The 27695-nt window shown below is 43.6% G+C and overlaps 4 protein-coding genes across 8 annotated transcripts in view; 2 read left to right on the top strand and 2 right to left on the bottom strand.

Moving 5' to 3' along the window:
* The window catches only part of xkr6b (XK, Kell blood group complex subunit-related family, member 6b), a 43053-nt gene extending 36000 nt beyond the window's left edge, over positions 1 to 7053 (top strand). The window contains exons 3-4 of one of the 2 annotated variants that reach the window (XM_077511183.1): positions 1529 to 1946; positions 2027 to 7053. In XM_077511183.1, the coding sequence (XP_077367309.1) occupies positions 1529 to 1946; positions 2027 to 2681 (1073 nt within the window). In that variant the 3' untranslated portion in view covers positions 2682 to 7053. Of the gene's footprint in view, positions 1 to 1528 lie in introns of both variants that reach the window. The other variant, XM_077511184.1, reaches the window with a different exon arrangement.
* A 490-nt stretch (positions 7054 to 7543) lies between these two features.
* Positions 7544 to 15209, top strand: ccm2 (CCM2 scaffold protein). Its single transcript, XM_077511161.1, has 10 exons — positions 7544 to 7971; positions 9959 to 10135; positions 10214 to 10297; positions 10514 to 10697; positions 10781 to 10917; positions 11523 to 11658; positions 11873 to 11930; positions 12012 to 12147; positions 13126 to 13264; positions 13471 to 15209. Exons 1-10 carry the CDS (start codon positions 7942 to 7944, stop codon positions 13800 to 13802), a joined length of 1413 nt encoding a protein of 470 aa, XP_077367287.1. The 5' UTR covers positions 7544 to 7941; the 3' UTR covers positions 13803 to 15209.
* Positions 15210 to 17301: 2092 nt separating this feature from the next.
* fam167ab (family with sequence similarity 167 member Ab) lies at positions 17302 to 19527 on the bottom strand. 2 transcript variants are annotated; one of them, XM_077511431.1, is made up of 3 exons: positions 19139 to 19527; positions 17840 to 18216; positions 17302 to 17683 (listed from the first exon to the last, which is right to left on the bottom strand). In XM_077511431.1, exons 2-3 carry the CDS (start codon positions 18146 to 18148, stop codon positions 17420 to 17422), a joined length of 573 nt encoding a protein of 190 aa, XP_077367557.1. In that variant the 5' UTR covers positions 18149 to 18216; positions 19139 to 19527; the 3' UTR covers positions 17302 to 17419. The 2 variants fall into 2 exon arrangements, with proteins under 2 accessions (XP_077367557.1, XP_077367556.1); XM_077511430.1 differs by having other exon boundaries at positions 17840 to 18175.
* Positions 19528 to 19835: 308 nt separating this feature from the next.
* On the bottom strand, positions 19836 to 27553 carry lca5 (lebercilin LCA5). Of its 3 annotated transcripts, none has more exons than XM_077511428.1 (9): positions 26420 to 26729; positions 25188 to 25568; positions 23969 to 24186; positions 23588 to 23893; positions 22540 to 22677; positions 22260 to 22356; positions 22049 to 22179; positions 21307 to 21472; positions 19836 to 20755 (listed from the first exon to the last, which is right to left on the bottom strand). In XM_077511428.1, the coding sequence occupies exons 2-9, from the start codon at positions 25540 to 25542 to the stop codon at positions 20088 to 20090; spliced, it is 2079 nt and encodes a 692-aa protein (XP_077367554.1). In that variant the 5' UTR covers positions 25543 to 25568; positions 26420 to 26729; the 3' UTR covers positions 19836 to 20087. The 3 variants fall into 3 exon arrangements, with proteins under 3 accessions (XP_077367554.1, XP_077367553.1, XP_077367555.1); XM_077511427.1 differs by lacking the exon at positions 26420 to 26729 and adding an exon at positions 26747 to 27553 and having other exon boundaries at positions 19839 to 20755; XM_077511429.1 differs by lacking the exon at positions 26420 to 26729 and adding an exon at positions 26747 to 27541 and having other exon boundaries at positions 19844 to 20755; positions 21307 to 21469.
* Positions 27554 to 27695: the final 142 nt, after the last annotated feature.

The raw sequence follows: 27695 nt of genomic DNA, 5'->3' as shown, positions 1-27695 counted from the left end.
CTTGACTTGACGTGACAGAACTGGACATGACTGGACTTGACGTGACAAAACTGGACATGACTGGACTTGACTTGACGTGACTTGACTTGACGTGACTGGACTTGACGTGACTGGACCGCACTTGCCTTAACGGGGACTGACTGTAGCTTGACAACACAGCACAAATCTTAGTAGACGAGACACCCAGCATGACCCAAAAAAACACAACAGACTAAATACACTAACACCAATCACCTAAAGAGGCACACCTGGTGGTTAGACAGAACGAGACAAGGGAAGAAACCAGGAATACATGACAAAAACACCAACCACAGACAAACACACCCAAAAACCACCAAAAGAAAACTAAATCCCAACCCCACAGAACCAAAACACGACACTGATCCCTTTAGGACAGATAATGTGGCTTAGGTATTCCTGTCTAGTATCATGCTCCAAGCACTGGTACAAGGCCAATTGACAATTGTGGAGTTCACAATCGACACCGTGTGGGATCCAATTTCTAACGATCATCGCTCTTAACTGAAAGTCCTCGTCGTGCTGTTCTTGCGTGCGATACAGTCCCCTCAAGGAAAGCAATCCTGTCATAACAAGACGCGTCTCATTTCTGGCTCGTGACATAACTGTCACTTCCACTGCTATGTGTGTCCTTAGATGATGGAACCGATCGTCTACCACTTATACTGTTCAATTGGAACTGATTCCGGCTGCCTTGTGGCAAGAGAAGTGTCGGAAACCCCGGACCGATTGCGAGTCAATTGCAGATTGACAGGCAGAGGTTAATTTGCACTCGATTTCCCGAATCAAAGGACTGACATGAGAATTGAATTAGGCACCCATGGGAATGGGTCAAATCAAATTTTGCTGGCGGTCAGTGAAGAAGTGGATCGCACATCTGCCTTACAGTTCAGAGGTTCTGGGTTAGAATCTTAGCTTGGGCTTACCTGTGTGGCGTTCACGTGCCTGCTTGGGTTTTCTCCCCCATCCAAAAGACATGCATGTTAGACTCTTATAGTCACTATTGAATAATTTTAGAATCGATTAATCTATAAGTACTGAGGACGCAAGATCGAGTCCAGGCTCCGGCCTTCCTGGGTGGAGTTTGCATGTTCTGACGTACTGTTACCAGCTCGGTCATTGTTTTCAAAAGTAAAATAAAAAGATGTTTACAAATATCTTATTGTGATTAAACAATAATCAGTCTTCTTTCATGCAGAAATCAATGAACAGTTACTGTTGATATGCTCAAATCAGAGGATTTGAACAATTTTAACTAAAAAAAATGGCTCCATACGATTACTCGATGATTAAAATAGCTGTCGATTAATTTGATAATCGATTACTTGTCGATTAATTTTGACAGCTATAGACTCTAAATTGTTCATAGGTGTGCTGTGCTGTTTAGAGCGACCAGTCCAGGGTGGAGCTCACGACCTGACTCTCAGCCAAAGTCTGCTGCGATGACAACAAACGCTATCAAAATTGGACAGACATTTTTGCTGATTTCTACCTTTTTTCCGGTTGTCAGGTTCTTCAGTCTTGTCCTCCCTCCTGTCCCTGGCCTGGGTGCTAGCGTCCTACCACAAGCTCCTGCGCGACTCCCGCGACGACAAGAAGAGCATGAGCTACCGCGGCGCTCTGGTGCACCTCTTCTGGCGCCTCTTCACCATTTCCTCCCGGGTGCTCTCTTTCGCCCTGTTTGCCTCCGTTTTCCACATCTACTTTGGCATTTTCGTGGTGCTCCACTGGTGCGCCATGGCTTTCTGGGTCATCCACGGCGGCACCGACTTCTGCATGTCCAAGTGGGAGGAGGTGCTGTTCAACATGGTGGTCGGGGTGGTCTATGTCTTCTGCTGGTTCAACGTACAGGAAGGGCGGACGCGCTTCCGAATGGTGGTCTATTACACCGTGGTACTGTTGGAGAACGCCGTTCTTAGCGGGCTCTGGTACGCATACCGTGACCCAGCCACCACCGACGCCTATGCCTCTTATGCCCTCTGCAGCGTCTTCCTGTGCTTTGCCTCAGGTGTGGCCTGCATGGTCCTCTACTACGGGGTCCTGCACCCCAAGGGCCCCCGGCTGAGGGTCCTGGCAAGCTCCTGTTGCGCAGAACTGCTCTGGGGGCTGCCGCTACCCCCCGAGGCCGAGCCTATGGCGCCAACGCCGGGCCCGCGCGGCTCTCAGGCCACACCCACGCGGGGCCTGGTTGGGGAGCAAGTCGAGTCCGACGAAACCGCCACGGATTCCTGCCTTCCGGTTTTCCAGGTCAGGTCCACGGAGCCGGTGGACGCGTCCGGCCGGCCCATCCGACCCGAAGGCCCCCTCATCAAAATAGACATGCCCAGGAAGCGCTACCCGGCCTGGGACGCGCACTTCGTGGATCGGCGCCTGCGCAGGACCATCAACGTGCTGCAGTACGTGAGTCCGAACGCGGTGGGCATCAGGTACAGGGATGGCCCCCTCCTCTACGAACTCCTGCAGTACGAATCGTCGTTCTGAAGGGCGTTCTCACGCACATTCTTTTTAACCCTCTCGTCCTTCCGTGCATCCTCAACATTTTTGTGAGTTCTGACCGTCATGATTTATTTTTGGAGAAACAAAAGAGAATATCGCAAAGCTCCAATATCTTATATATAAAGAGTCCCTCTGGGGCGGCGTATGAGTGTATAGATAACATATGAATGTTTCATGATGAAATGTGTCCCATGCATTATTCTGTATTGCTCTGATTGACTCGTGCATACCTGTGAAGGGCAAGTCGTATACGCTCGTCAAAACCCCCGATGGGAATGTTGGAGGAGGGTGTCAGACGGTGCGGGTCTTTTGCACATCCCGACTTTTACTGCCATCCTTTATGTAAATAATGCAAAACGTCGATCGTGTTTACCGAGACCCTCGGGCCGCACTGGCGAAAAACACCACGGCATCGCAAATGTGAGCCGGTTGAAGTCTATCCCGGCTGTTGCTATTTCTGTTCCAAAATCCTCAATCGTAATCACATCATGTATGGTGAGAGAGAGGGGGAAATAGAAGCACACTGACCTTCAATCAGTTCCACCCATTGATGAAATCTTTTTAGTGCAGACTGCCCCCAAGTGGAGGCAAGGCGGTGACGGCACAATTTGCAACACAATGTAAGAGAAAGAGCACATTTTCTAAATGAGAGGTCGGGAACCATTGTAAACACATTCCAAATGGCTCCATTAGGCAAAGATGGCCTTCCACAAACCCGCAGCCATTCTCTTCTCGATCCTACGACACCCTCTTAAAGTATAGTTTCATTACCAACAAATACGTAGCAAAGTTATATGAAATTGTATTCCACAACCAAAATAGTTCATGTTCAATCTCTTGCTTTATTGGCAGAAATGTACCCAATTTGCAGGGAGCTTCATTTGGTCCTGATTCGCGGGTTCTCTGCTTTTCCGTGGCCACGCGTGCCTGATAACGTCGTACTGTAAAACGGAAATGGCAGATGAAAGCTGGACTGAAAGCTGATTTGATGAATAGGATCGTTATCAGGCTTCTACAGCGCTTGCTGATGAGCTGATAATGAGTCAGCCGTGTTGGAGGAGGGAGACATGGAAAACAGGTGTGGGGCGGTGGCTCTCGAGGACCAGGGTTCCCTACCCCCTGCCTTAGAGGTATATTGGCTTGTCATTGGAGTGGTACCTTAAGAAGTTCTACTTTTGTATGTCCCTTTTCTAAACGGCCCTGGAAACGTAGGCCTTGGCGCCCAATAGAGAGTGCTGTCAATTCAGTGATACCTTCAAGTGTGTTACTGACAGCTACCTGTGCGTCTTTGGCCAGGGAAACGTTACAAACCGTAGATTTTGATTAAAAAAGGAGCCCACTTTGACTACGTTAGCGTGGCGTGTACCTTTCGGTATCCATTGGCTTCTCACTTGGACTGTACCGTCGGAAGTTACAAGTACTCCGTCAGTTCCGTTTGACGTTTGTTTCAAAATACCTGGCATAGTTTCATTCTGTTTTCTGGTTGCAGAACCCAGTACGGTAGAGTTTGCTAGCATTGCAAATGTAACACTGATGGGGGCTTTATCGATCCAAACCATACTTGGCGAAATGAAGCCCTTCAAAGAACATAACTAGCTAATGGGCCAGAGAGACAGAAGTTGACTCCGCCTGGACCCCTACTAAAGAGTTTTTCTTTTGACGGGTCCCTCGAGTCTCCTTGGTCCTTTGCCATACCAATCGCAGAGCAGGTCCTTGTCCTCGATCCCTGGTTGCTGCTGTACCCCCTCGCCAATTGATGACGCACCCCCGTGAAACAGACCAAGAGATTGAGGTCTACTGCCAAGACGCATCAACATCTAGGGTCTGCCATCACGCAGAGGTTGAGTTCAGACCGGAATAACTTGGAACTGTTGAGTCAGCTGGAGTGGATTAAACATTCAGTGAATGAATCTTCAACTGTTCATTGGCCTGGCATTGGGGTAGTACCCTGGAAGGTTCTACTTTGTTGTTGTTGTTGTTGTTGTAACCATTGACACTTTTACGGCATACCTGTACCTTAAAGTCCAGCAGGTTAGCCCGAGAAGGACCCCGTTTCAAACAGTGTAGCAGCCAGAGTTGTTCAACTATCTTGTCGTTGTGTTGTCAGTTAGTTTGTTGTTTGTGGGTGACCGGTTTCATGAGCGCATCCAAGTACAAAGCCAACCAGCCAATACAGGGGTTCCTCAGGACCAACAACCAATACCACTAAAGCAGCTGACTCAGGGGTGTCTCAATGCATAGGAATGTGCTGACCACACCACATCCTAGACGACACCTCACCTGGTACCACTCACCGTTGTGTTGCATTTTTGGTTTTGGGGAAATGTGGGGACATTGTTTCTTTTTTTTTTTTTTTCGTAGATGTAGGCTTCTTGGCATTTAAGATTCAACTACAAACAGTACTGACCCTTTGCAAACACATGTACAAATCAGGTGCAACAACACTGTGATTCACGGGTTATTTTTATGAGTGGAAAAAAAAAAAAAGATCTTCAACATTTAGTCTCACGGTGCTTCATGTTTTTTGGGTTAGTTCATTTAACTTGTTCGAAAAGCTGAGTTTTTAGGACATGCACAGTTTTTCTTCCACATTTCTATAGTACAATCTTGTAACAAGCGTTCTAAGCGTCAGAAACCAAATACTGTGTTGCCTTGACTTAAAGCAACACTGTATGTTTTTGGTTTTTGATGTGTTTTACTTTGTTGATTTCAGTGATAAAGGGAATCCAAGAGCTAAGCAAACGACAATAGACTGCAAGTTGAAGTCTCTTACTGTAACCTGAAGTTGTCGTGGTGATGGCGTAATGTTCACAAAAAAAAAAAACCATTTGGCTCACCTGCACAGCAAGATCGCTTCAACAAGAAGCTCGTTCTTCTCAGTCCTTGTTGTGCCTTGTAACTTTCGGGGTGCTTCGGTCCGGCCACGACAGCCGCAAACGGCGAGGAATGCAAAACGTGCTCACCAGGATGCTAACGCGGATCGCTACAGATGTGTTTTGCTAGTTGACTTTGCCTCTACCAAGTTTTGCGCTGGCCAACCAATCAGATTAAAAACAAATGAAGAGGTCATCAAAGGCTTGCCCCTGTTAATTTAAAGAGACAGATTGCAAAATATGGCAACACAGAGACTGCAATTTGATTGGACAAAGAATCTCACATCCACATACGCATACTAGAAGCACAAAGTTGGTCAAATTCCAAATCGGGGAATCCAATTTAGAGGTTCCATTATATGTCGAATGAAGTGAAGCAAAATCATATTTGTTGCAAGTGCAGTTTTGCGACAACAGATGTTACCCACGAACTCTCCGGTCAGTGATTGTTGACGATTTTTTATTTTTTTTTTAATATGTTTGTCCTTTTCTCTCGCTTACAAAAAAAAAACCATTCTGGCCATCAGCATAAAACAAGTTTGCAGCCACCTCATTTTTGTCCCCAGCTCTCAGCAATGCATCTCCGCCACCCCCCTCTGATTTGTACATTGATGTACAGCAGTGGGGCGTGCTGGATTGGCACCACACGCTGATGTCACCACTCTGCGTTACAGTTCTAGGAAATAGTGCATTTACAACCCGGTGCTGAACAAACTCATCCAAGTGGTGCTAATGCTGTGGACCGCCAAGTTCACTTTCGGGGCTTTCCAAAGAGCATTCAAAAAAAAAAGTGAGACAGCCCAAAAAACAACAAGACTAAATGCTCCAAAGCGCCAGCACCTCAATCTACACACACAATCTACCGCAAAACTCTCTATGGTGCCATTTTTATTTGCCACAGATAGTCTTCACATGGTGTTATTGTTCTCAGCATACGGTTTTTTTGTTTGTTTGTTTGTTTGTTTTTATCTGGGACAATGAAAAGCTAGATTTTGGAGCACAAACTGCAGATGGAAATAAATCTTAAAAAAAAAAAAAAAGTATATATATCTATAGAACGTGATTGCTGTGTTGTAACTTCCTGTCATCTATATGTCCTTTTATCTGTGTGTATTGATTTCTTTTGTTAATATGGTAGACTTGGCTGTGACATTTTATCGGAACCTGGATTTGATATATTGCAACCGAACAACTATGAGTGTCATGTCAATTGCTGCTAATTTACAAATTGTTATGGAAAATGTTGCTTTTCTTGATATTCCCTCAATTTCTAGGTTGTGTTAGCTTGTGGGTGTGTATTTAAATAACCTCTGGGTCATATGAGTTTTATGGATGCCGTATTCAAAAAAAAAGAAGAAAGAAAAAAAATGCCACAGTGTGAAGATTTCTTTGTGGTGGTTAAATATAAAACATGAGTAAATAATTAATGGGGAGGAGGAGGGAAAAAAAATAAGCAAGGCTGATGTCCAGTATTGTACCTTTTTGCCCTGTTTTAGGGAACAATATGAATATAATGAATAACATATGGTGCTAACGTTCATTTTGTATGTTTTTTGTTTTTAGAGGAAATGACAACTATTATGCTGAAAATATAATGTTAAGCCTTACTGTAGATTCATATACGAGACTGTTCATCCCAGAAGAGAAAAATAAATAAATATGGTATTTGAAAGTGCAATACAGCCACAGTGTGTGTTCACATTTTTATGTCCTATTGTAACTGAAATAAAAATCTGACTTCAATTGTGAATTTATAATACATTCTATTTTTACTTCTTAAGTCACATTTCTGGATTTTGTTTTGTGTGTGTGAACACAGGGTTGACCTGTGACCCCTTTCCTAGCTTTGCGCGAACGCCTGCTTTAACAGTTCCTTGTTTTGAGAAATTGGCCATGAATACTGTAAATTATTGATGTGTATGAAATAATGTCACTATTGTGACCGACGGCAATTTAGCAGCAACAGTCCGACATTTTTTTTTTTTTTGTAGTGCATGAGAGTTTTATTTGACTGTGTGTGAGTGGGAAAAACAAGCGCGTGAGTGTTTCAGTTGTCTGTATGGTAATTTTTCAGTAGTACGTATGAGAACATTTCAGTTATATTATATTATATATACTGTATATGAATATTATTGAGTGTGCAGCAGGTGCATGTCGCCACTTTGACTTTAGGGGACGCTGCCGTGCGAGCTTGGCCGCGTTCGACGCCCAAAATGGCGGCACGGTTCAAAAGTTTGGATTGTTTTGTTCGACTTTGTTTCCCGTGCATTCAGCGAGGCGTGTAGCCAAGTACACCCCGTTTTGCATTCAACCTGGAAGGCTCGCGTGACGCCTCCCTGCCTAAGGATTTCGGGACGGGTCCGAAAATGAGAATGGCGGTTATCCCTCACCCCAAATTCGGACTGACTTCACCCATGCTACGCTAATAAGCTAAGCTAACGTCGGAAGGAGTTCCCGGTGTTCCCGAAAAGCTTCGTTTTGGTTATGTCTTGTCTCGCTTGGACTGAGGAGGAGGCGGCGAGTAGAAGATGAGGAAAAGGACTTCGCCGTAGACATGGAGGAAGATGTGAAAAAAGTGAAAAAGGTAAGTAAACACTTTTGGTGGTGGGGTTGTTTTTATAGCCGCCCGCCCACTCACTGACCATCATTGGCCGGCTAGCATGCTAACCCGCTTTCGCTCGTCGAAACAGTCGCGTTTGACGCCAAAGTTTAAGTCCGTCCCGTAAAATCGTGAATAATGGTATCAAGATGTTTTGCTTGTGCCAAATAATACAGCATTTTTACAGTGAAGTGTACGTTGACAAACTTTGGTTCTAGCACTGCGGTGCTGAGATTTAGCGTAACTTTGCTCGAATAACGTCACTCTAATTCAGCTCAGTGATATTGTTATGTAACGGGCTCCCTTCTATACAGTAGGAATAATTCATACTTCCATAAGGAACAAAATTGTGTTTAATTGTTGTGTTTTGTCTGTAGTCCGTTGTAGTGATGTCAGTGGTGCTGCACTTCGCGTCGGCGCCGCTTGAGGGTGACAGTGAGTTGTGCAAGTGACAACGTAAATGAATCATGACTAAATTCACACACACCAGTCAAATCAAAAATGGTTGTCAACCACTATGATGTGACGTGAATGACGTCATATTTTCCACATTCCATGCAGTCCTGAAATGGATTCAAGTATGATGCTTTCATGTATAGTCTTGCCTACCTTGTATTAAAGATATTTTCAAACCACTCCACGACAATTCATCAATTTGTCATGTGCAGAAAATCAATCAGTGTAAAAAAAAATAATAATAATTGCCTCAAAGAAACACTAACATGAACATTATTTTGTTACGATGTTTCTAAAATTTTGTGCCAATGCACGGGGGCTCAAATCGAACAGCCGTGAGCTCACATTTCAAACATGCATTGTTAATGCACCTGTTGTGTGAACCCACGTAATGTTAAATAATGCAGTGGTCATCCGCAGAGTCGTTCCGAGGCATCTGCAGTCAAGTTTGAGCGCCGGTGTCATCACAGGATGCTGCGGCAGTCCACTTCCTCTTCTGGTGTTGTCGTACAGTGGCTATACGCTTCCCTTTTCTGTTGCGGCTCACGTCGCAGCGTGAGATGGTTTCACTTTGTGCTAGCATAGCGCGAGGCAACGGGTGATAAGCGTAAACAACTAAACAATCACACAAGTCTGCTGGCATCTGGTTGCATGGAATACGAGGTAGGAGCTTTAAAGTCTGACTTATTGAGACGCATGCCTAGATGCTTTCATGGTGATGCAATAGAAGCGATAACGATACACTGTTTCCTATTGCATTAACTCTGAATTTTGGAGAAAAAAAAAAGTTAAGGGATTTGTTACAAACTTGTGGCCATATGGATGTAACGTCAAGTCATCATTATTTAAATAGCTCTTTCAAAGTAATCAAAATTAGTTCTTAAATCAAAATGTATCGTACACGATCCTGATGATGTATGTGCAAATGAGTTTGTTTGCGCACAGCTCAAAACCTGGAAACCTAGCATGCCTGTGACCGTCGTAAAGTGCGGAACCCCATGAATTAGTTTAGCAAGCACTGGAAGTCGAAATAACTGATGTCCATGTTGATCGAGCAGACTAAAAATCTCAGTTATTGTGACCTTTATGAAGAGTTCATACTCTTGAAAAGATCCACAAATCAGTGGATCTGGTACAGAGCCTTGTGGAACACCGGCAGTATCTACAGAAGATCCTCGGTTAGTTCTGTCCATGCAGGGCCTTTATCCGGGCCTTTGTACACAGAGGCCACAATGCGTTACAAATAGCAAATTTTGTTTTGTTTTGTTGTTGAGATTTGTGCTCCCCACATTGTGTAAGCATGAGGTCAGTAGTTGTTGCTTCTTCTTTTTCAGTGTACATTGATACACCTCCAACCGAATAAAAAGTGAACATTTCTTTCTTGAAAGCAATTGCTGCTGACTGTCTCACAAATGATCTGAATACGAGAAGCTGCACGTGTTTTGTGACGACATGTCCTGAAAGTGTCTCAATGTTTTCTGAACTTCTCTGTGGGTGACCCCCCCCCCCATATCAGCCTGGTATCGTGTCACCCTTCAAGCGGGTCTTCCTGAAGGGCGAAAAGGGACGGGACAAGAAGGCCCAAGAGAAGTCGGCAGAGCGCCGGGCACTCCACACGGTCTCTCTGTCGCAACCCGACCACCGCATCGACCCCGACATCCTGCTCAATGACTACATCGAGAAAGAAGTCAAAGTAAGGCAAAACATCGTCTTTTCCTCTCATATTGAACTTTATTGACACATTTTGAACTTGGTGCTGTGTTGTTTGTAGTATTTGGGGCAGCTGACATCAGTGCCAGGATACTTGAACCCATCAAGCAGGACAGAAGTCCTCCAGCTCATTGACAATGCACGAGTAAGTCATCGGAATTAGTACGGGATTGAGAATAGGGTGGGGCGTTTAATGGCCAGACAACAGACATGTTTGTTAATATCAATACAATTTCAAATGTTTCATGTGCATACATCAGTTCGGGGCGTATTTCCCGCCCCTCTTTCAAATTAGCGAAGCTCTCCAGCTCACCCCCGTGACGCTGGCTGTACGTTTACCGACCATCACTCCTGTCCGCAGAAGTCGCATCAGTTGGCAGGCCAGCTGACATCGGAGCAGGACGCCGTGGTGAGCTTGTCGGCGTACAACGTCAAGCTGGTGTGGCGCGATGGCGAGGACATCATCCTGAGGGTGCCCATCCACGACATCGCCGCCGTCTCTTACATCCGGGACGACTCTGTGCACCTCGTCGTCATCAAGACGGGTACGAACGACGGCGCAAAGACCAAAGTTAATGTTAGTAAGTCAGATAAATTTGTGTGTAAAACAATTTTTTTTGCCCCTCAGCCCAGGAATCCGGCGGCTCTCCCTGTCCCAGCTCCTGTCCCGATCTCAACAAATCTCAGACTCTTAGCTCCTTGTCGGAGAGCGGGGCCGTGCTGGTGGAAGTGTGCTGTCTGCTCGTCCTTGCCGTCGACAACAAAGTATGTCGGATTGAAATTATTATGATTGCGCCGGGCAGACAGACCAATGTTGCAATAAAATTTTGACTTTAAAAGTATCTATCTGAATGACTTAGGACAACTCAAGTGGAGGGTAGAAGAAAAATATTTGAGACAAGAAGGCTTTGATTTACAAATGGTTGAAGAGAGATATACCAACAATAAATCGATGAATTGATATAGTATATTATGGAGAGAGTTTCACCTAGATTAACATGAAAAATTGATATCTTCAATTAAATATGGATGAAATGGACAATTTTTGTCTCCAATGTAAGAAGACCTGACTTTGTCTGAACTGTGTTTTCTTAGATTATTTTATTAAATTATAAGGGAATATTTGGGTATTTATGTACATACTTAGACACTGAACTTAATCTAGATTCAATAATCAAGTATGCTGTTTATTTTTTGTTGTTTGTTTTTATGGTCTTGTTTTTGGAATAAAAAAGAAAAGGGGGGGGGGGGAAAAGTATTTTCTGTTCTGATGGTTATCACAATTTTGCTAATCACGGGTAACCTTCTTTGGTTAGCTCCAAAAGCAGATGTAGGTAGTGAATGTCTTTCATTGTTGTTTTGCGTGTCAGGCAGCTGCAGAGGAGCTGTGCCTTCTGCTCAGCCAAGTCTTCCAGATCGTCTACACCGAGTCCACCATCGACTTCTTGGACCGAGCCATTTTTGATGGAGCCACTACGCCCACAAGGCATCTTTCCCTCTACAGCGGTAAAAATTCAAAACAGATGGTCAGGAATGAAATGATGAGAAACTGATGAATGTTCACGTTAGTGTTGCGATTTCAAAATGTGATGATGAAATTTGGTGTGGATCACCTTGAAAAAGCGTCTTCCCTTTAGAGTGCCTCATCATGTGGCCGCATGCTAGAAAGTGTTCACAATCTCAAGCACTAACTTTGTCGTGCAACGCGACGGTTCCTCAGATGACTCATCAAGCAAAGTCGACATTAAAGAATCATTCGAAGGCGAGACCAGCCCGTTGTAAGTGCTCCCCTTTTTTTCTTTTTCTCACATTGTACATGAACGTTATTGACGTACATCTGAAACTCTTCCACCCGACAGTCCGTTCCGGGCGTCGATGGAAGCAGACAGCAGCTCCCCGTCGGCTTCCGGCCCCGCCTCCCCTCAGGCCAAGGCGGCCAGCGAAGGGGAGCTCAGCACCACCGCCGCCGAGCTGCTCCAGGACTACATGACCACGGTACGACCCCGCCAACGGCTCTCACTCTTGCGTAGGCACAATTATCGTTATTGTGAGGAAGATGAAGAAAAATGGACATTTCTTGTTATTCCACCACTTTTTACCTCCAACGTATTCATCTCGTTCTTGGATCCTAATTCCACATTCCCAAAATTCATACTTTTCCCGCAACTTCACATTTTCCATACAAATAATTCCTACAGTAATAGAAAAGATTACTGTAAACGCACACATTTAAAAAAAATTATTATTCCATGTTTTCCCTGATAACATTCCCCAAATGTATACAGACATCTCTTAGAGCTGTCAAAATTGAAGCGTTAACGAATGAATTAATCGCAAAAATTTATCGCATTAATCATGTATTACCACAGAATAATCACACTATTAAGTTTGACCGCAGATAAACATAACACAGGTTGTGTTTGAGCAATAAACATGCATCAAAGTAAAGCATTTAATCAAGTCAAACAATTGGGATCATTTTTTTTCACTTCAAATTATGCAATTAACTGATTAGAAAAAGAGGAGGATGGGCGTGTGCAGTGGATCAAAAAAATGTTGAAGACGTCCTCATATAACGTTAAATGTCGAAAGAATTCAAACGGGTGTTCTTTAAATCTGGCAGGCACAACATGTTGATAAAAAGCCTTTTTCATGAAGCGATTCGTCAAAATTCTAAGATGTAATGTTGCCTGACTGATTTTAAAACGTTTTCAACTTCAAGGTTGATTTTTGTTTATCTCGAGCAACACACACACAAAAACTAAACATAAGAGGTCATACAACGTGTTTGGTTCGAGAAGGTGCAGAAGGAAGCCAAGGCTTATCTTGTCCTAACCCCTCCTTACAATCCAAATCATTACAAATAACAACTTGTTTCAATGTTTCACAAGTCGTACATTCTGCATTCCATCAGTTGAATTCATTCCGCAACATTCCAGTTGATGAATTTGCTCCTAATTGTGTGCCGTGCAGCTCCGCACAAAACTGTCCTCCCAGGAGATCCAGCAGTTTGCCGCGCTGCTGCACGAGTACCGCAACGGCTCCTCCATCCACGAGTTCTGCATTAACCTGCGGCAGCTCTACGGCGACAGCAGGAAGTTCCTCCTTCTTGGTATGAATTTCTATCACGAACATACGATAACACTGTCGTGAAGTAGCAGCAACAAGTACATTCTTGATAGTCGTACAAGCATAATGTGCTATATAAGATATACAAAAAACTCGCAGCTAAATGTAAGTGAGGACGTAAAAAGCAAAAAATGATTCCATTTTGCGCGCCTTTAACGGTAAATGTCAATGTTGTCACCCGGCCGCCAGGCCTGCGTCCCTTCATCCCCGAGAAGGACAGCCAGCACTTTGAGAACTTCTTGGAGACCATCGGCGTCAAGGACGGCCGCGGCATCATCACCGACAGCTTCGGCCGCTACCGGCGGGCGGCCAGCTCCGCCTCCGACTCCACCGCTAACGGCGGCGGCGGCGCGGCGGGCGGAGGCGGAGACGGAGGCGGCGACGGCGCCGCCTCCGACGAGGGCCCGGAGGAGGGCGGCGAGACGTCGGAGGGCGACGAGTGGGACCGAATGATCAGCGACATCAGCAACGACATCGAAGCGCTCGGCTGTAGCATGGACGGCGAAGGCGCGACGCCGTAACCCCCCTCAGACTGAACCGGTTGGTCACACGATCACACTGAAGGTTAGTCGTCATATGAAGTCAATCGAATGCACTTACGGCGACATGCAGTCAATCTATTGTTGTTATTTTTCGACTCACTTTATCGGCAGTATCTGCCACTGCTGTCAGCAATGTAGCGACAAACCGTTCCTCACAAGTGTATGGAGTCATGACTGACGCTTTTCTTATTTTGATTATTTTGGTATTATTGCCGCCTTATTACCTTTTTCCAGACGTGTTGTTGTTTTTTTCCGTTTATTAGTGTACAATGTTCGCCCAACTATTCACAATTTGTGGAATTTTGTTTTTGAAACTACCCTCTGTTTTGCACTCTCTGAAACACTCTATGATGCTACAAGTTGGTGACCAAGCCTTCTCAAAATACACAAAATGCCTGAAGATGGTGCCAAGGAACTATTTTGATATTAGTAGTGAATAGAGACAGTATTTTTTTTTTAAATAAATTAGAGGACGTATTTACAGTGTATGTATTATCTTGTAATTTTGAAAGGACCAAGTATTGAGCCTTGTGGAACACCATCATAGAGATAATTACATAGAAACATTTTTGGGGGTGTTCAATGTCTATTCCTTGTGAACACAGTAAATGGACACAGCCTTCAAAATATTTATAGTCACCTGTATTAATATTTTAAACAATAAATATACCAAAAACGACAATCCCAAGACATTTAAATCTCATCTTACATTAACCCTTGACAATGATTGGTTTCCCAGATCATTTGATTTCAGAAAAAAAATGTGGCAGACTGTTCGTAACAGCCCGTGCTAAAGTTCATCTCTCAGTAGAGATCCATCATATGTCCTTGGACCAGTTTCTGGACAGCGTTACAATTTAGACAGGGCTTGGCGCTATCTTGTAGCATAGGATGCTTCAGAAAGCACAAAAAGTTGTGAATAGGGGAAATTTCCTGCAAATAGCAGACATTCCCAACAAACACACATTTGTGTGTTTGCGGGGGTCTACAGTACTACACTCATTTATACTTGGCAACTGACCACCAAAATGCTGTCAACAAACCCCTTTTTGTCCAAGGAGGTTTTCCTCAAACAGAGGCACGGGGAACCCAAAATGGCCGCTTGTCCATCAAGCAGGTTTCTTGACAAAAGGGCTTTTGAGTTCTGTCCATAATCAACAGTTGATGTACATGTTATGGCAAGATTTTATTTCGTGTTTTTCTTCTTTGTTTTTTTTTGTCAATTAAGGGGAGATACCCATTTTTTCTGGAAGAATATGGGAAACTCTGAGTTCAAGTGTTGGGTTGTTCAGCTAGCGTTTACCCCCAATCGTGCCTTTCAAACTGTAGCACACCGTGGAATTGTTGTGCACGTGTTTATTAAAAAAAACAGCTACTTTTTCAACATTTTTGGAACACTGTTGTCCTTTTACAGTGGAGGGCTTTGCATTTTTCTACTTGGGCCTTCTGATCGTGATCGCTTTTGACCGATCATGTGCTCGGGACCGGCCTGAAACTTCACTCGGTGGTCGGTCAAAGCAAAGTTTCTTAATGCCATCAAAGTTGGGAAAGTTGTCCGCTTGACTGGAGCACAATCCGTCCAGGCAGACCCTCACGGGGTCTTTGTTACGTTTCGTGAGCCAAAAGTCGGGTGCCGGTATGCTACAGCCGCTTAACTTGGCCTCCCGATAACGACACTGAAACATTTCCCAAACACGTTTCTTATCACGCGCCATTAGCATGTAACCGCGCATCTTAATTGGATGCTGAGCGAGCGTAATGAATTCTGAACAACGCGGCGTGAAGTCCTTGAAAGCATCCTAATTGCCCCCCCCCCCCGTAACATTTAATCCTTAATCCCATTTGTCTGCGCTGACGGGATTGTTCTGGCACTTTTATATTGCCGCGACTTTATTAAAATGATCGCCCGGTCGGATCGGGTCATTAAAAGAGACTTTCGTCCGTGTTCGGGCCCCTGTGGGGCGCCGCTGTCAGATGGCGTTAGCGCAGGTCAGTTAGCCGTGCCGTTACCAACCGATGCTTGTTAAACTTGAAATGTCAGAACCTCAAAATGTGTTTTTTGTTTGTTTGTTTGTTTTTTTTAATGTACACAACCATACTTAAGCTAAATTCTGCTGTAGCTGCAGATATAATTATGGTCATTTGCAGGAAATGTGCTCGCAAATATGTGCTTAAAAAATTGTAGCTTTATTGTGCCAAGTTGTACTGGGGTGTCAGTATTGTCATGGTCAGTCATAGTGTAGAATTAGTTTTGGTTTAGGGTTAATTATTTTTGGGAATATGTAGGATAATTGGTATAGAAAATGGATGGCTTGGAGAGTGTTAGCGTCAGGAGAGGTGAGATTTAGGGGAAAGATTATTTTAATGTTAGCTAGGATCAGGGTTAATATAGTTTTGGAATTTTTCATTTTAGTTTTTGTTTTGTTTTTTTAATTATTTTTTAATTAGTTTTCAGGGTGGTTTTGTTAGTTTTTATTAGTTTTAGTTATTTAATAAATATTTTGTTTAGTTTCATTATGAGTTTTATTTTTTATTTATTTTTATTTATTAAATGTGTATTACTTGTGTACGCATTTATTCAAAAACCACCAGGCTAGCGCTGTCATCCGAAAGGTGCTTTTCCATTGGCTACTGCTAGATGACGTCGCTTCCGTGTGACACATTTTGAGTCGTCCTTATTCGGGTCAATATCAAAATAAATCTACTTAAAATCACATTTAAAATCTCCCCCAAAGGCTCATGCATTAAATTAATTACCAAAGACAAAAATGAAGGACATTTTTGCTACAATTATAGTGTTAGTTTTGTAAACATAAAATGTAGTTTTCGTTTTTTAAGAAGCATTTTCGTTTTTGATTTATTTCGTTAATGTAATTTTTTGAATTTAGTTTGAGTTTTTTCGTTTGTTTTAGTTAACTAAAATAACCTTGGTTAGGATTTCAAATTGTTAGGATTGAGACTTTTGGGCTGCCTAGTGTTTCAGGGTTAAGGTTGTGGGTTCTAGTAAAGGTTTATATTTAGGGTTGACGGTTTTTGTGTTTAAGTGTTGTGTTGGTTAGACTTAGGGGTAGATTAACTCATTCACTCCCAAAAACGTACACGTTTTTTAGGTTTTTGTTTGCTAGAGTTTTTGTATGAAGGCTTTGATGCAGTTTCTGACCTGAAGTGGTCGCTTAAAGTGATAGTAGTTATTACAAAAAAAAAAAAAGTGTGCTTCATCTGTTTCATAATGAAACAGATGAAGCACACTTTTTTTTTGTAATAATTACCATCGCTTTCAGCTTCCACTTCAGAAACTGCATCAAAGCCTTCATACAAAAACTCTAGCAAACAAAAACCTAAGAAACGTATAAATACGTCTTTGGGAGTGAATGAGTTAAGCTTGGCAGTAAGAGTTTGTGGTTTCAATTAGGATGGTTTGGGTTACCATTGGTTACTTCAGTTACTTGGAACAGAGACAAAAGCATCAACAACTGCATTTGCACCCTTGCGACATTGTTTTTATTCACTCCGAGTATGTTCAAAAGGCATGCTGTGTCCCGTTACAGTCTAACGGGCTAGCGTTAGCTTCTGTACGCGCACACGTCAACATCGAGCTAGCACAGCGAGAAGCGCCTGGAGTTGATGTTCATCTTGGTGACGCCGATGAGCCGCAGCGGCGCCGAGAGGCCCAGGCCCGGCGTGACGGGGCACTCGCACGGCAGGTCGGACAGCTCGTCGCGCTCCTCCAGGCCGTAGGTGGCGTCGTTGAGCATGCGGCGGTGCAGCTGGCACGCCTGCTCGATCCGCAGCTTGCTGATGTCGCCGCGCAGGCGGACCAGCTGCCTCGCCAGATGCTGGTCCTGCGCGCGCATGTCGCTCTGAAAGGCAAACCGGGGGGGGGGTTGGGAAAAGGCCTGATTGTGAAAACGCATTGTCATTAACTTTGCCCAACTTTTTTTGCTGCCTAGACGTGTTGCCATAAGTAAAGTAGTCGAGTAGGAGCAAGAAGTTTCAGAAGTTGAGAACCATCTTACCAGTTCTCTCCTGAGCCAACTGAGAGCCTCGTCAACGTTCTCAAAGGCCTTCAGCACACCCGACGGCAACGTGCAGCGGATCACGCCCGAGTCCCCTCGTTTGCGGCCGCCTTCCGCTTCTCCGCTACCCGAGCCTCGGAAACTTTGCGCCTCCACCCTGGCTTTCCATTCCAGGTAAGAAGGTCTCCTGGTCTGCAGTCTCAGTTTCTCCGTCAAGGCCTTCAGGGCGAGGAGATGATCACCCGGAGGCGAGCGCTCGTCTCCCTCGCATCCCGTCTCCTCCTCGGAAGTGGCCCGGGAGGCTTCCATTATTGAAAAGCTTCTTCAGCACACGTTCTAGAACGTTATAAAAAGAGTTCCTCAAGTTCTTCAGACCTCTCGACGAGAGAGAGAGAGAGGGAGAGAGAAAATGCCAAGTGGTTCAACAGGAAAGTGAAAATAATTATTATGGTAGTTAGCGGATTCTCTTTCATTGTGGTGATTAGGCCAATTGACTTGTCACATATCAAATGACGGCGGCTCAGCGGCTTTGCGGTTGCTATGGCAACATAAGCACATTGGCACTGTACATGACTCGGCACATATTTTTAGTCTTAAAAACGAAGAACCTGGCTATTTTGCTTCCTCTGTTGTCACCAAATTCAATTACTTGCTTGACTTGGACTTGGAAACGGGCATGAAATCTACATCAAAGGCAGCCAAAACAATGTGCGTGTTGTTGTCACAATAATAATAATAATCATCATCATCATCATCATCAGTAAAAGTGGTCCCAGGCCATTTGAGCTCCCTTTATCCCATAATGAGCCATAACAGGCCCGACCAGCAGTGAGCTCATTGCATTTAATGATAGGCTTGCATTAAGACATGGAGGTGATGATTATGGCTTGCCAAAACCTGACTGGTCTGACCGATGGAAAAGTTTGCCTCATTGCATTTTTTCCCCACAAAGCCGTAAATTAAACAACATAGTCAGCATATTTTCACATAAAGGCATTTTATTTACAACCATTCATCCATTTACTATCCGGCTTATCCGTGATGGCAGGGCACATATAGGCAACCATTTACTTATGGATAATTTAGAGTCATCAATGAACCTATCATAGTAACGTGCATGTTTTTATGATGTATGTAACGTTAAGGCTATAAGGCAGACATGGCTAGTTAGATTTATTTCACAGGCATTTGTTCAGTAATTCATTTAAATTTTACTAGTAAATGTAAAAAAAAGAGACCTAAATAAAGTTCTTGTAGGCTATTTTAAACGTTTAGTATTAATTGACAGGTAGTTCTTACCACGTGACTCAACCCGGGAGAAGCGAGTCTTGACATCAAACGCACTTCCTCTTCATTGAAACTTGTTCAAATGTCCTTTCGTCCTCCACCGTGGCCCTAACTTGTCAGAAACCAAGTGCACGAGTGAAGACCACCGTATGGATATAGCCCCTCTTTTGGGGGGAGCGGGGGTGGGGGCGCTGCGTTTTTAAATTGCCTCCCTCCGTCGCACTTTGGGTACAGTACTTGCTAGGAGGGGTTAGTTTGTTTTCTAACAGGGAATTACCGGTGGAGGGGCGGGGAAGGGTTGCCCGGGGATACGCCGCCGCCTCTAGCGAGTTGACTCGTTGCTGGGTAACGTCGGCGCGTCCGCCATATTGCGTGTGTCTACACACGATATAGTTGTGGAACAGATAAGACACCAAAACAATGACTATAACTTTTAATCTGGTAATTACAAATGTTTGACGCACAATTATGACGTGTTTAAAAGTTAAATGTGTTGAAAGCGTCGGGGAGGGTTGAAACTTTTTTTTTTTTTTTTTTAAATGCTTTTTAAATTGTGAGTTTCAACTATTGAGGGGAAGTCTGGAATGTATCCCACACAAACTTGTTTTTTTTTTAATCTACATTGTATTCTAGCATAAGTGTACATATTGACATGTCCCATGTTGTCCATCACAAAACACAATTTTTTGAAAAGGTCCATATTTAATCATGAACTAATGTCACAATAAATACAAAAAACAAAAACAAAACACGCAAGAGATCTGAAAACACATTTTGTCCTTGTTTAGGGTGCCAAGTGCAATAAATTAACTGAAAAGTGCTACTAGCACTAACAAATTACACTAATTACAACTTGTTAGAAACAAATGAAATAACATGAATCATTGTATTATTGTCCATGGATGTCTGCTCATGAAAAAATCTAAATGTCAAGTGCAAATAACTATCATAAAAAAAAAAGTTACAGGGTGAGCTCCTCGATGTCATCGTCGAAAGAGGCGATGACGCGGACGGTGGGCCGGCTGTCCACCACGTGTCGGGCGCTCATGGAGGAGGCCGGCGTGCCGAAGCCGAGGCGCCCCGCCGCACGCGAGCCTGCCCGCGTCCCCACCCCGCCCGTCATGTCGTCCAGCAGCTCCGATGTCCGGGCGTCGCCCAACGGCGCCGCCAGAGTGCCGAACAGCTGCTGCATGAGCACCGACTTCTTGTTCTTCTCCTCCGCCTCGGGCCCCTTGAGGCTGAAGATGCCGATGGCCTCCAGCGCGTGGTCGCTGTCCTCCCTGGCCGCGCTTTGGCGGGTGTTCCCGAACGAGGGCGCGTAGTTTCCGAAGACCAAGTCGTCGCCGGCCTTCAGGGAGGTAAGACTCCGCCGCCGACCCGGGGAGGACGATGACGGCGGCGTCTCCTCTGACGAGTCCACCGCGATGGCGTTGCGCGCCACCTCCTTCTGGAGGTCGATTTCTCGCATCTTGGCCAGCAGCTGGTCTTTTTTGCGCCGCGCCTCGCCGGCGTCCACGCTGTCGCGCTGGCTCGTCCGCCGGTCCGCTTCCTCTTGGACGTGGACGCTCTTGCGCAGGTTGGCCAAGAAGCTGCCGCTTTCTTCTTCTTCCTCCTTTCCCTTCTCCCAGTCTGTGAGGAAATCGCATGCGCAACGTGAAGACATGCATTCGTGCCTCAACTTACAAGTTTTTCCAAGTCACTTGCTCAATCTACTGCTTTGTGTTGCAAGCAAGGTTACTTAACTAAAACTAAAATTCAAAAAACAATTTCGCTAACTGAAACTACATTTTATGCTTACAAAACTAACTATAATTCTAGCAAAAATGTCGATCATTTTAGTCTGGTAATTAAACGCATGAGCCTTTGGGGATGATTTTAAAATGTGATTTTAAGTGACGTCACCTTGCAGCAGCCAATAGAAAAGCACCTTCAGATGACGTCGCTCCCATGGTGTTATTTAAATATCGCGCACAAGTAATACACTTTAAAAAAAAGAAAAGAAACATTTATTTAATAACTAAAACTAATAAAAACCAACAGAACCACCCAGAAAACTAATTAAAACTAACTCAAAAAAAACAAACTCAAAACGAAATCAAAACTAACTAAAATGAAAAATTCCAAAACTATAATAATAACCCTGGTTGCAATTTTTTAGTAACTTTTTGTGGACTTCTTACCGTCGCCGAATATGTTGTCCTTCACGTCAAGGACATTCTGGGAGTTTTGTTGACGTTCCTCCTCCGCCGTCTCCTTCACTTCCCTTGAGCCTCTTTCGTTTTCACTCGTCGTCTTCTGCTGCTGCTCCGGGTTTGGTGTCGGTCCGCTGTCCGCCCCATCCACCTGCTGGCCACGTCCGTCCGAGCAGAGAAACAAAAAGATAATAGTGCTCCACAGATGCGCTTTTAGCCTATTTTTGGGTGTGCTTCAGCACCCCCCAAAATAAACCATAGCACTCCCAAAATGTTTGCGTATATATGTAGATATATTTTTACTGTGTGTTCGTTTTAACGAGCTAGAAACTTATAATTATAATATATATATATATATATATATATATATATATATATATATATATATATAAAGAGTTTAAAAGTAATACTTAAACAAGAAAAATACAGTACCAATTTGATTGAAAATGGTTTGATCCACCTCGACCCCTCCCACCTGTCATTTTGCACGTCATCCTCGTTGAGTGAATTTTCCTTACCATTACTTTTTACCAGGATATGTGAAAAGTTTCATAACTTCTACCACTCAACACCAACACATTATTTTCATTACTAGTATGCTTTTTTTTTTGCTCCTCAATCATGTTGCTACTTGCTAATGAGGATTATTCACGCAACTCCCAACTCCCTAAATAAGATTTTTAGGGGATTTTTCTTATCTAGTGATTGTGACGCTCACGATAGCCGTTACCTTGAGTGACAGGTATCCGTCAGGGGCCGGATCGCTGTACTCCACGGAGGCGGGGGGAGGCGAGGGGAAATCGGGGCTGCTGCTGCTGCGCTCGTTCGTCTGCACCGCTTTGGAGTGCGTCCTGCCGTAGACTATTTGGAATCAAAAGAGAGAAAAATGAAGCGATGCTCCTCTTCGTAAACCGTCTTGTTGAGGGACGTGTCGGCCTCACGTTTGTATTTCGGTTCGCCGTCGGTCACTTTCCTCGGCGAGACTTTTCCCATACGGTGAGCGTAAATGTTCCTGGTTTCTAATTCCCGTTCTTTTTCCTGCAAAAGGAGGACGTCGTTGTGGCTAACCTGCTCTTTTTATACAGTGTTTTTAATTGTGTGTTTCAGTGGTGGTCAGGACCAAATGTCGAGACGCGACGATTGAGAAATTTAGCTTGGGAATATAATTTCGATCTTGTAAGCCATAAGTGTTAGTGGCTGTGCATGTTTCTATGCAAGCACCCTGAGTTTCATGGCCAGGTGCTCCAGCTCCTTTTGCAGAATCTTGATCTCTTCTTGTGCACCGAGTGTCTTCTTCCTCTCGGCAGCCAGCTGCCTCTGGTGGCTGCCGGTGGTCAGCTCCGTGTTTCTCTCCAGCTCCTAAAGATACATTTCAAATGTAGAAAATGCAAATCAATGAAATAGCTGCTGCTTTTTTTGTTGTTGTTGTTTTTTTGTTTTTTTTTTAACTGCTTCACCTATTCAGATTCCCGGGTAAAATTTTGATCAACTTAAAAACAACCTAAAATGTTACAATAAACAATAAAAAAAATATATAAAATAAAATAAAAATGTGATTCACATATTTATTTATTTTTGCTAATCCTGTTCTGGTCACAAGTAAAAAAAAATAATTCTCGGGTAAAAATAAATATTACATCTTACATAGTTGTGACCCCTGGTGGTCAAGATGTGTACACCAGGAGGAACAGCACAATACAGAGTAGATTATCATGCCAATTGCAATAAAAAATAAAAATGCCATGTTTTTGACTGGGGTGCGGGTGCATAGAACATACCGGAAAGAACATTTTTGACGACTTCCACTTTGAATTCTTTATTTTCTAGTTACAGATAATTGTGTAAGTAATGTATGTTTTTATTAAATACAGTGCTGTAGCAAGCTATTTTCTTCACTCATTTGCTCCCAAAAACGTATAAATACGTTGTATTTTGAATATTACCATGCTCCCAAAGACGGCTTTATACGTTTTTGTTTGGTTTTTGTTGTTGTTTTTTTGTTTTTTTTTATGCTAGACCATACGACGCAGCCCCTGAACTGAAGAGGACGCTTGAAGCAATGGCATTTATTACAAAAACGGCCATCAGGTGGCAGCAGAGTATAAGAGATGAACCAGGGTCGTGTTGCAACAATCTGTTTTACCCGCTGTTTTAAACAGATTTGTGAATATTAATGAGAGTTTCATCATGAAACTTAGCTATATTATAACGCTAACACAATATTCTAATTGTTGTTGGTATTTTCGTATAGCGCAACCGTTTTTTTCACCTTAATTTTGAGCTCGGCCTCGTGCGTGCGCGCCCTCTCCTGGTCCAGCTTGCAGCTGAGCTCCTCGCGCGCGCCCAACTCGCGCTGCTCCACCAGCTTCTTCATGCGTCCGACGGTGGCGTGGCTCCGCAGCAGCTGCTCCTCCTTCTCCTTCAGGCGGCGCTCGGCGGCGCGCTCGCGCTCCCGCGCGCGCCGCAGCCGCTCGCGCAGCACGTGCGTCTCGTTGGCGTGGCACGACAGCATCTGCGAGATCTTGCTCTCGGCGTCCGTGTAGTTCTGCAAGGCCTTCTCCTGGCGCGTCTGAAGCTGCCGGCGCCAAATGCGCTGTTTTTGAGCTCGAAATCGCAGTTAATCTTTCGTTTTTTGGGGTTTTGAGCGTACCTGCTTAAGAATGCGATTCTCCTTCTGCAGCTCGGCGATGCGCAGCTGCAGCTCGCCGTGCACGTTGCGCAACTCGTTGATCTTCAGCAGACGGCCCGACAGCAGTTGCCTGGTCAGGGGGTCCAGGTCTTTGGGAGGGAGGGAGTCTTTGCTGTGCGAACGTGTCGCACAGCTACGGCCAGGACGTGGTGGGCGGGCCCGAGCCCGCTTCTCCAAACCTGATGCATACATTTTTGTTAGGTTTTATTTATTTATTTATTTAAAAAAAAAATTGGTGAAAAACATGACAAAAATAGTGACACGGTATGTTGACAACGGAAATTCTGTTATTGTCCATACAACTATTTTGAAAAGAATTAAAAAAATATATATATAATATAGCATATTACAGCATGGCCTGTCATCAGATGTATTTATTTATTTATTTATTTTTAAAATTAGTCAAAATTAAAATGAAATGTAATCACACTAAATTAACATTTTATTTATAACATTGTGGTAGCCAGGTCACACCGGGGATAGAAAATGACTAACTGTGCTCAATTTGAACATTTTCACTTAAGTGTGTGCTCACTTTTGTTGCAACGGGTTTATCTATTACTTTCATAATTGATAAGAAGTAAAAACACATTTAAACAGATTAACGTCAAATAGGGATGCTCGATTATGAATTAATTTGGTAATAATTGCAATCATGATTAGGACAATTTGTTTTTTGGTACAAAACAAGAATGTTTAAACATGTTTAAAAAAATATTAAGACAATTAGATTTCTTTGAAACACTATAATTATGCAAGTTCCTTTTGGACCAAACAAGATTTATTAAATTAGTTATTTAAAAAAAAAAAAAAAAAGTGCACATAGGGCTGCTCGATTATGAAGAAAATATTCATCACGATTAGTTTAGTAATAATTGAAATCACGATTATTTTTTGGTACGAAACTTGAAAATGTTAAAATGTAAAAAATATTAATACAAAAAATTATTTGAAACAATATTATGCAAGTTCCTTTCGGACGAAACAAAATTTTATTAAATTAATTATTTTAAAATTTAAAAAAAGTCTAAATGTATAAATTTAAACAACTCGAAAATATTATAATCTTTTACTTTTGTTCACAATTATATCGATTTTGCAATTGTGGAGTGTGATAATTGAAATTGTAATTGATTTTCAATTAATTGCACAGCCCTAATGTCAAACGTGTGCGTCCAACCTGTGTTGTAGGGCGAACTGCTGGAAATGCAGTTTGTGCGCGCCGGCGGCGTGGGCGACAGCGTCTGATCTCGCGCGTACGGCGAGAGCGAACGGTCCGACTCGTTGTCGTAGTCGTCCGAGTAAGACGTGCCTTTGCTCCGGCGCCCCTCCCCGTCCGACGCCTGGTCCCGGTCGGGATCGGTGGGGTACATTTCACTTTTGGAAGTCACCTTTTCAGGCTGGGTCCTGTCCTGGTATTTTTTGGAGTTCTTGTGCTTTTTACCGGCGGACGCTCGACTCTTCCTGCTCTGGACGGACCGCCGGCTCCGATTGTCGTCCCGGTCGTCTTCGGACACGTCGCACTTGGACTCCATTTTGTTTCGAGTTCAGCAAAGCAACGCTGTTGTGAATGGATTGGAAAGGGAGAGGAAGACGTTTTTTTTCATCATCCAAATGATCTTTGTCACAGTCACATTTTCAGAAATAGGCAGCACACAAAAGATTTACAAACATTACACCATTGATTAACCAACCTCAAGGTTGCTACTAAGCAACTGAGGCAATACATTTGACATAATGAGACCATCTGGTTGCTCTGAGGACTTCCTGGTCGCTCAGCATGGTCACTTAGCAACGACACAATGCGCTTGAGGCTTAAAAAATAAAATAACAGCAGGTCTTTATTCATAAAGTTTATTGTTGTCGCTTTGCAGAGAAGGTCCACGTTTGAGGTTGCAGATGCAGAGGGACAGGACACTTTTAGTGGCTAATGTGAATGCTCTGTATGTGTTGTGGGAAAGTAGTAGTTGCTTTACAATGATCTCAACATCTATGCTAATTTCCATTCGGCTGTCAATGGCGTTTTGCAGTATAGGTTAGCATTAAGCTATCAGACTATTGTTGGACTAGATCATGGTGTATTTAAACCTTTTTGGGGGGGGAGGAGGTAAATGGACCATGTCTATTTGTGTCAGTCTCACTTTTTTTTTTTTAATTGTGAGCAAGAGTCTTGAGTCAAAGAAATGCTTTTAGTTGGAACTACTGCATACAAAATATGATTTTAAATAATAAATGGGGTTCACTGCACACGGCACAACAGCAAAATCGGACATCGCCATTAAATTTACCAGTAAACTTGGGATCAACAGTGTGAATCCAGTCAAAACAAACCCACCTGTCAGAGCTATTGGGCGTGTTTCTATGGCAACACAAGCCCACAAAGCCAAAATCAATCAATCAAAATCAACCTACCTCACCTCGTCCACTTCAATCCAAATATTTCTTCCGAGCATAATTGCTTCGTTACGAAGGAAATCTGTCGTGTAGTTGCATGCAATGGGGAAACTTGCCCCATCTTTGACAGGATTAGGCTAAAACCCCGTCTGCACTTGTCAGGTGCATTGTTGTCACCGCTAACACACTCACACAACTGGGCCTCAAGCACCGATTAGTCCGAGTCAAATAAACCATTTTAATTCCCCACCCGCAGAAAAATTGTATTGGAGGAGCTAACGGAAAGCTAACCGGGCTCCATCGTTACAACAACAAAACATTGCAACAGGTGAGGCGGTGCCTTACCGTTAGGTGTCGTCGTCCACCTTCACGGCCATGAATCCCCCACAAATGAGTGGGGTCGTGTTTTTTTTTTTTTTACGACGACAAATGTAACATTGGGGGGAACCCGTCTCAAAAATGAAAAGCTCGTGTCACAATCTCGGAGGAGAAAAACGAGGCTTAAACTTTTGGCTAAGCTAACACCGCTAACGTGCTACGAAGCGAGCAAGCTAGGTGTTTAGCCTCCCCTCGTCGTTCATTTGTCAATACTCAACACTACCGTCTTGTGCGCGTGGGTAGTTTTGCGTGTATCTGTCGAGGTTATAATCGAAATTGAACTGAGAAGGGACGAGGACGGAAGAACGGGAACGACGGCCATCATTAGCTGCTGCTATTGCTTAGGAGCCGCTTCTATGACGTCACAAGCTCGTCTTGCATTACACTACGCGAATGCAGTTGACTCTCCGGCGGTGCAAAAACACTAAGAATTAGATTGCTACGATAATAAACTCATAGTAAATATAAAGAATAGTATTTCTGGGAGAAATAAATATTATCATTGCATTGGCCGGGAGTCGAACCCGTCCAAAAACGCTTTGAAAATCACATTTAAATGGCGTGTGACGTAATCAACATTTTGCATGTGTGGAAAAATGAAGCACACGTTTTCTTTTATTAACGTAAAAATACAGACGGCACAAAAGGTACGAAACGTACTGAATGTAGATAAATGATTCAGACGGCAAGAAAAGGAGAACATTTTTGGAGACCTCTGAATTTAAAGCACTCGGTTTCTGTATGGTTCCACCTGAAAAGTGAGTTTTACCTGAAAGCAGTATATTTGAAGTTTTCAAAATAAAAACATTCGATGTTGTGTCTGTATGTCAGACAAACATTTGCCTTTCCGTCAGTAATATGTCAATAAATCGACGCGTTAAAAAAGAGAAAAGGGAAGAAATTAAATTTACTTGTT

The sequence above is a fragment of the Festucalex cinctus genome, chromosome 21, assembly GCF_051991245.1.
Source record: "Festucalex cinctus isolate MCC-2025b chromosome 21, RoL_Fcin_1.0, whole genome shotgun sequence".
NCBI lineage: Eukaryota > Metazoa > Chordata > Actinopteri > Syngnathiformes > Syngnathidae > Festucalex > Festucalex cinctus.
The sequence above is the reverse complement of the archived record's forward strand: the minus strand, read 5'-3'. Positions and strand labels throughout refer to the sequence as shown.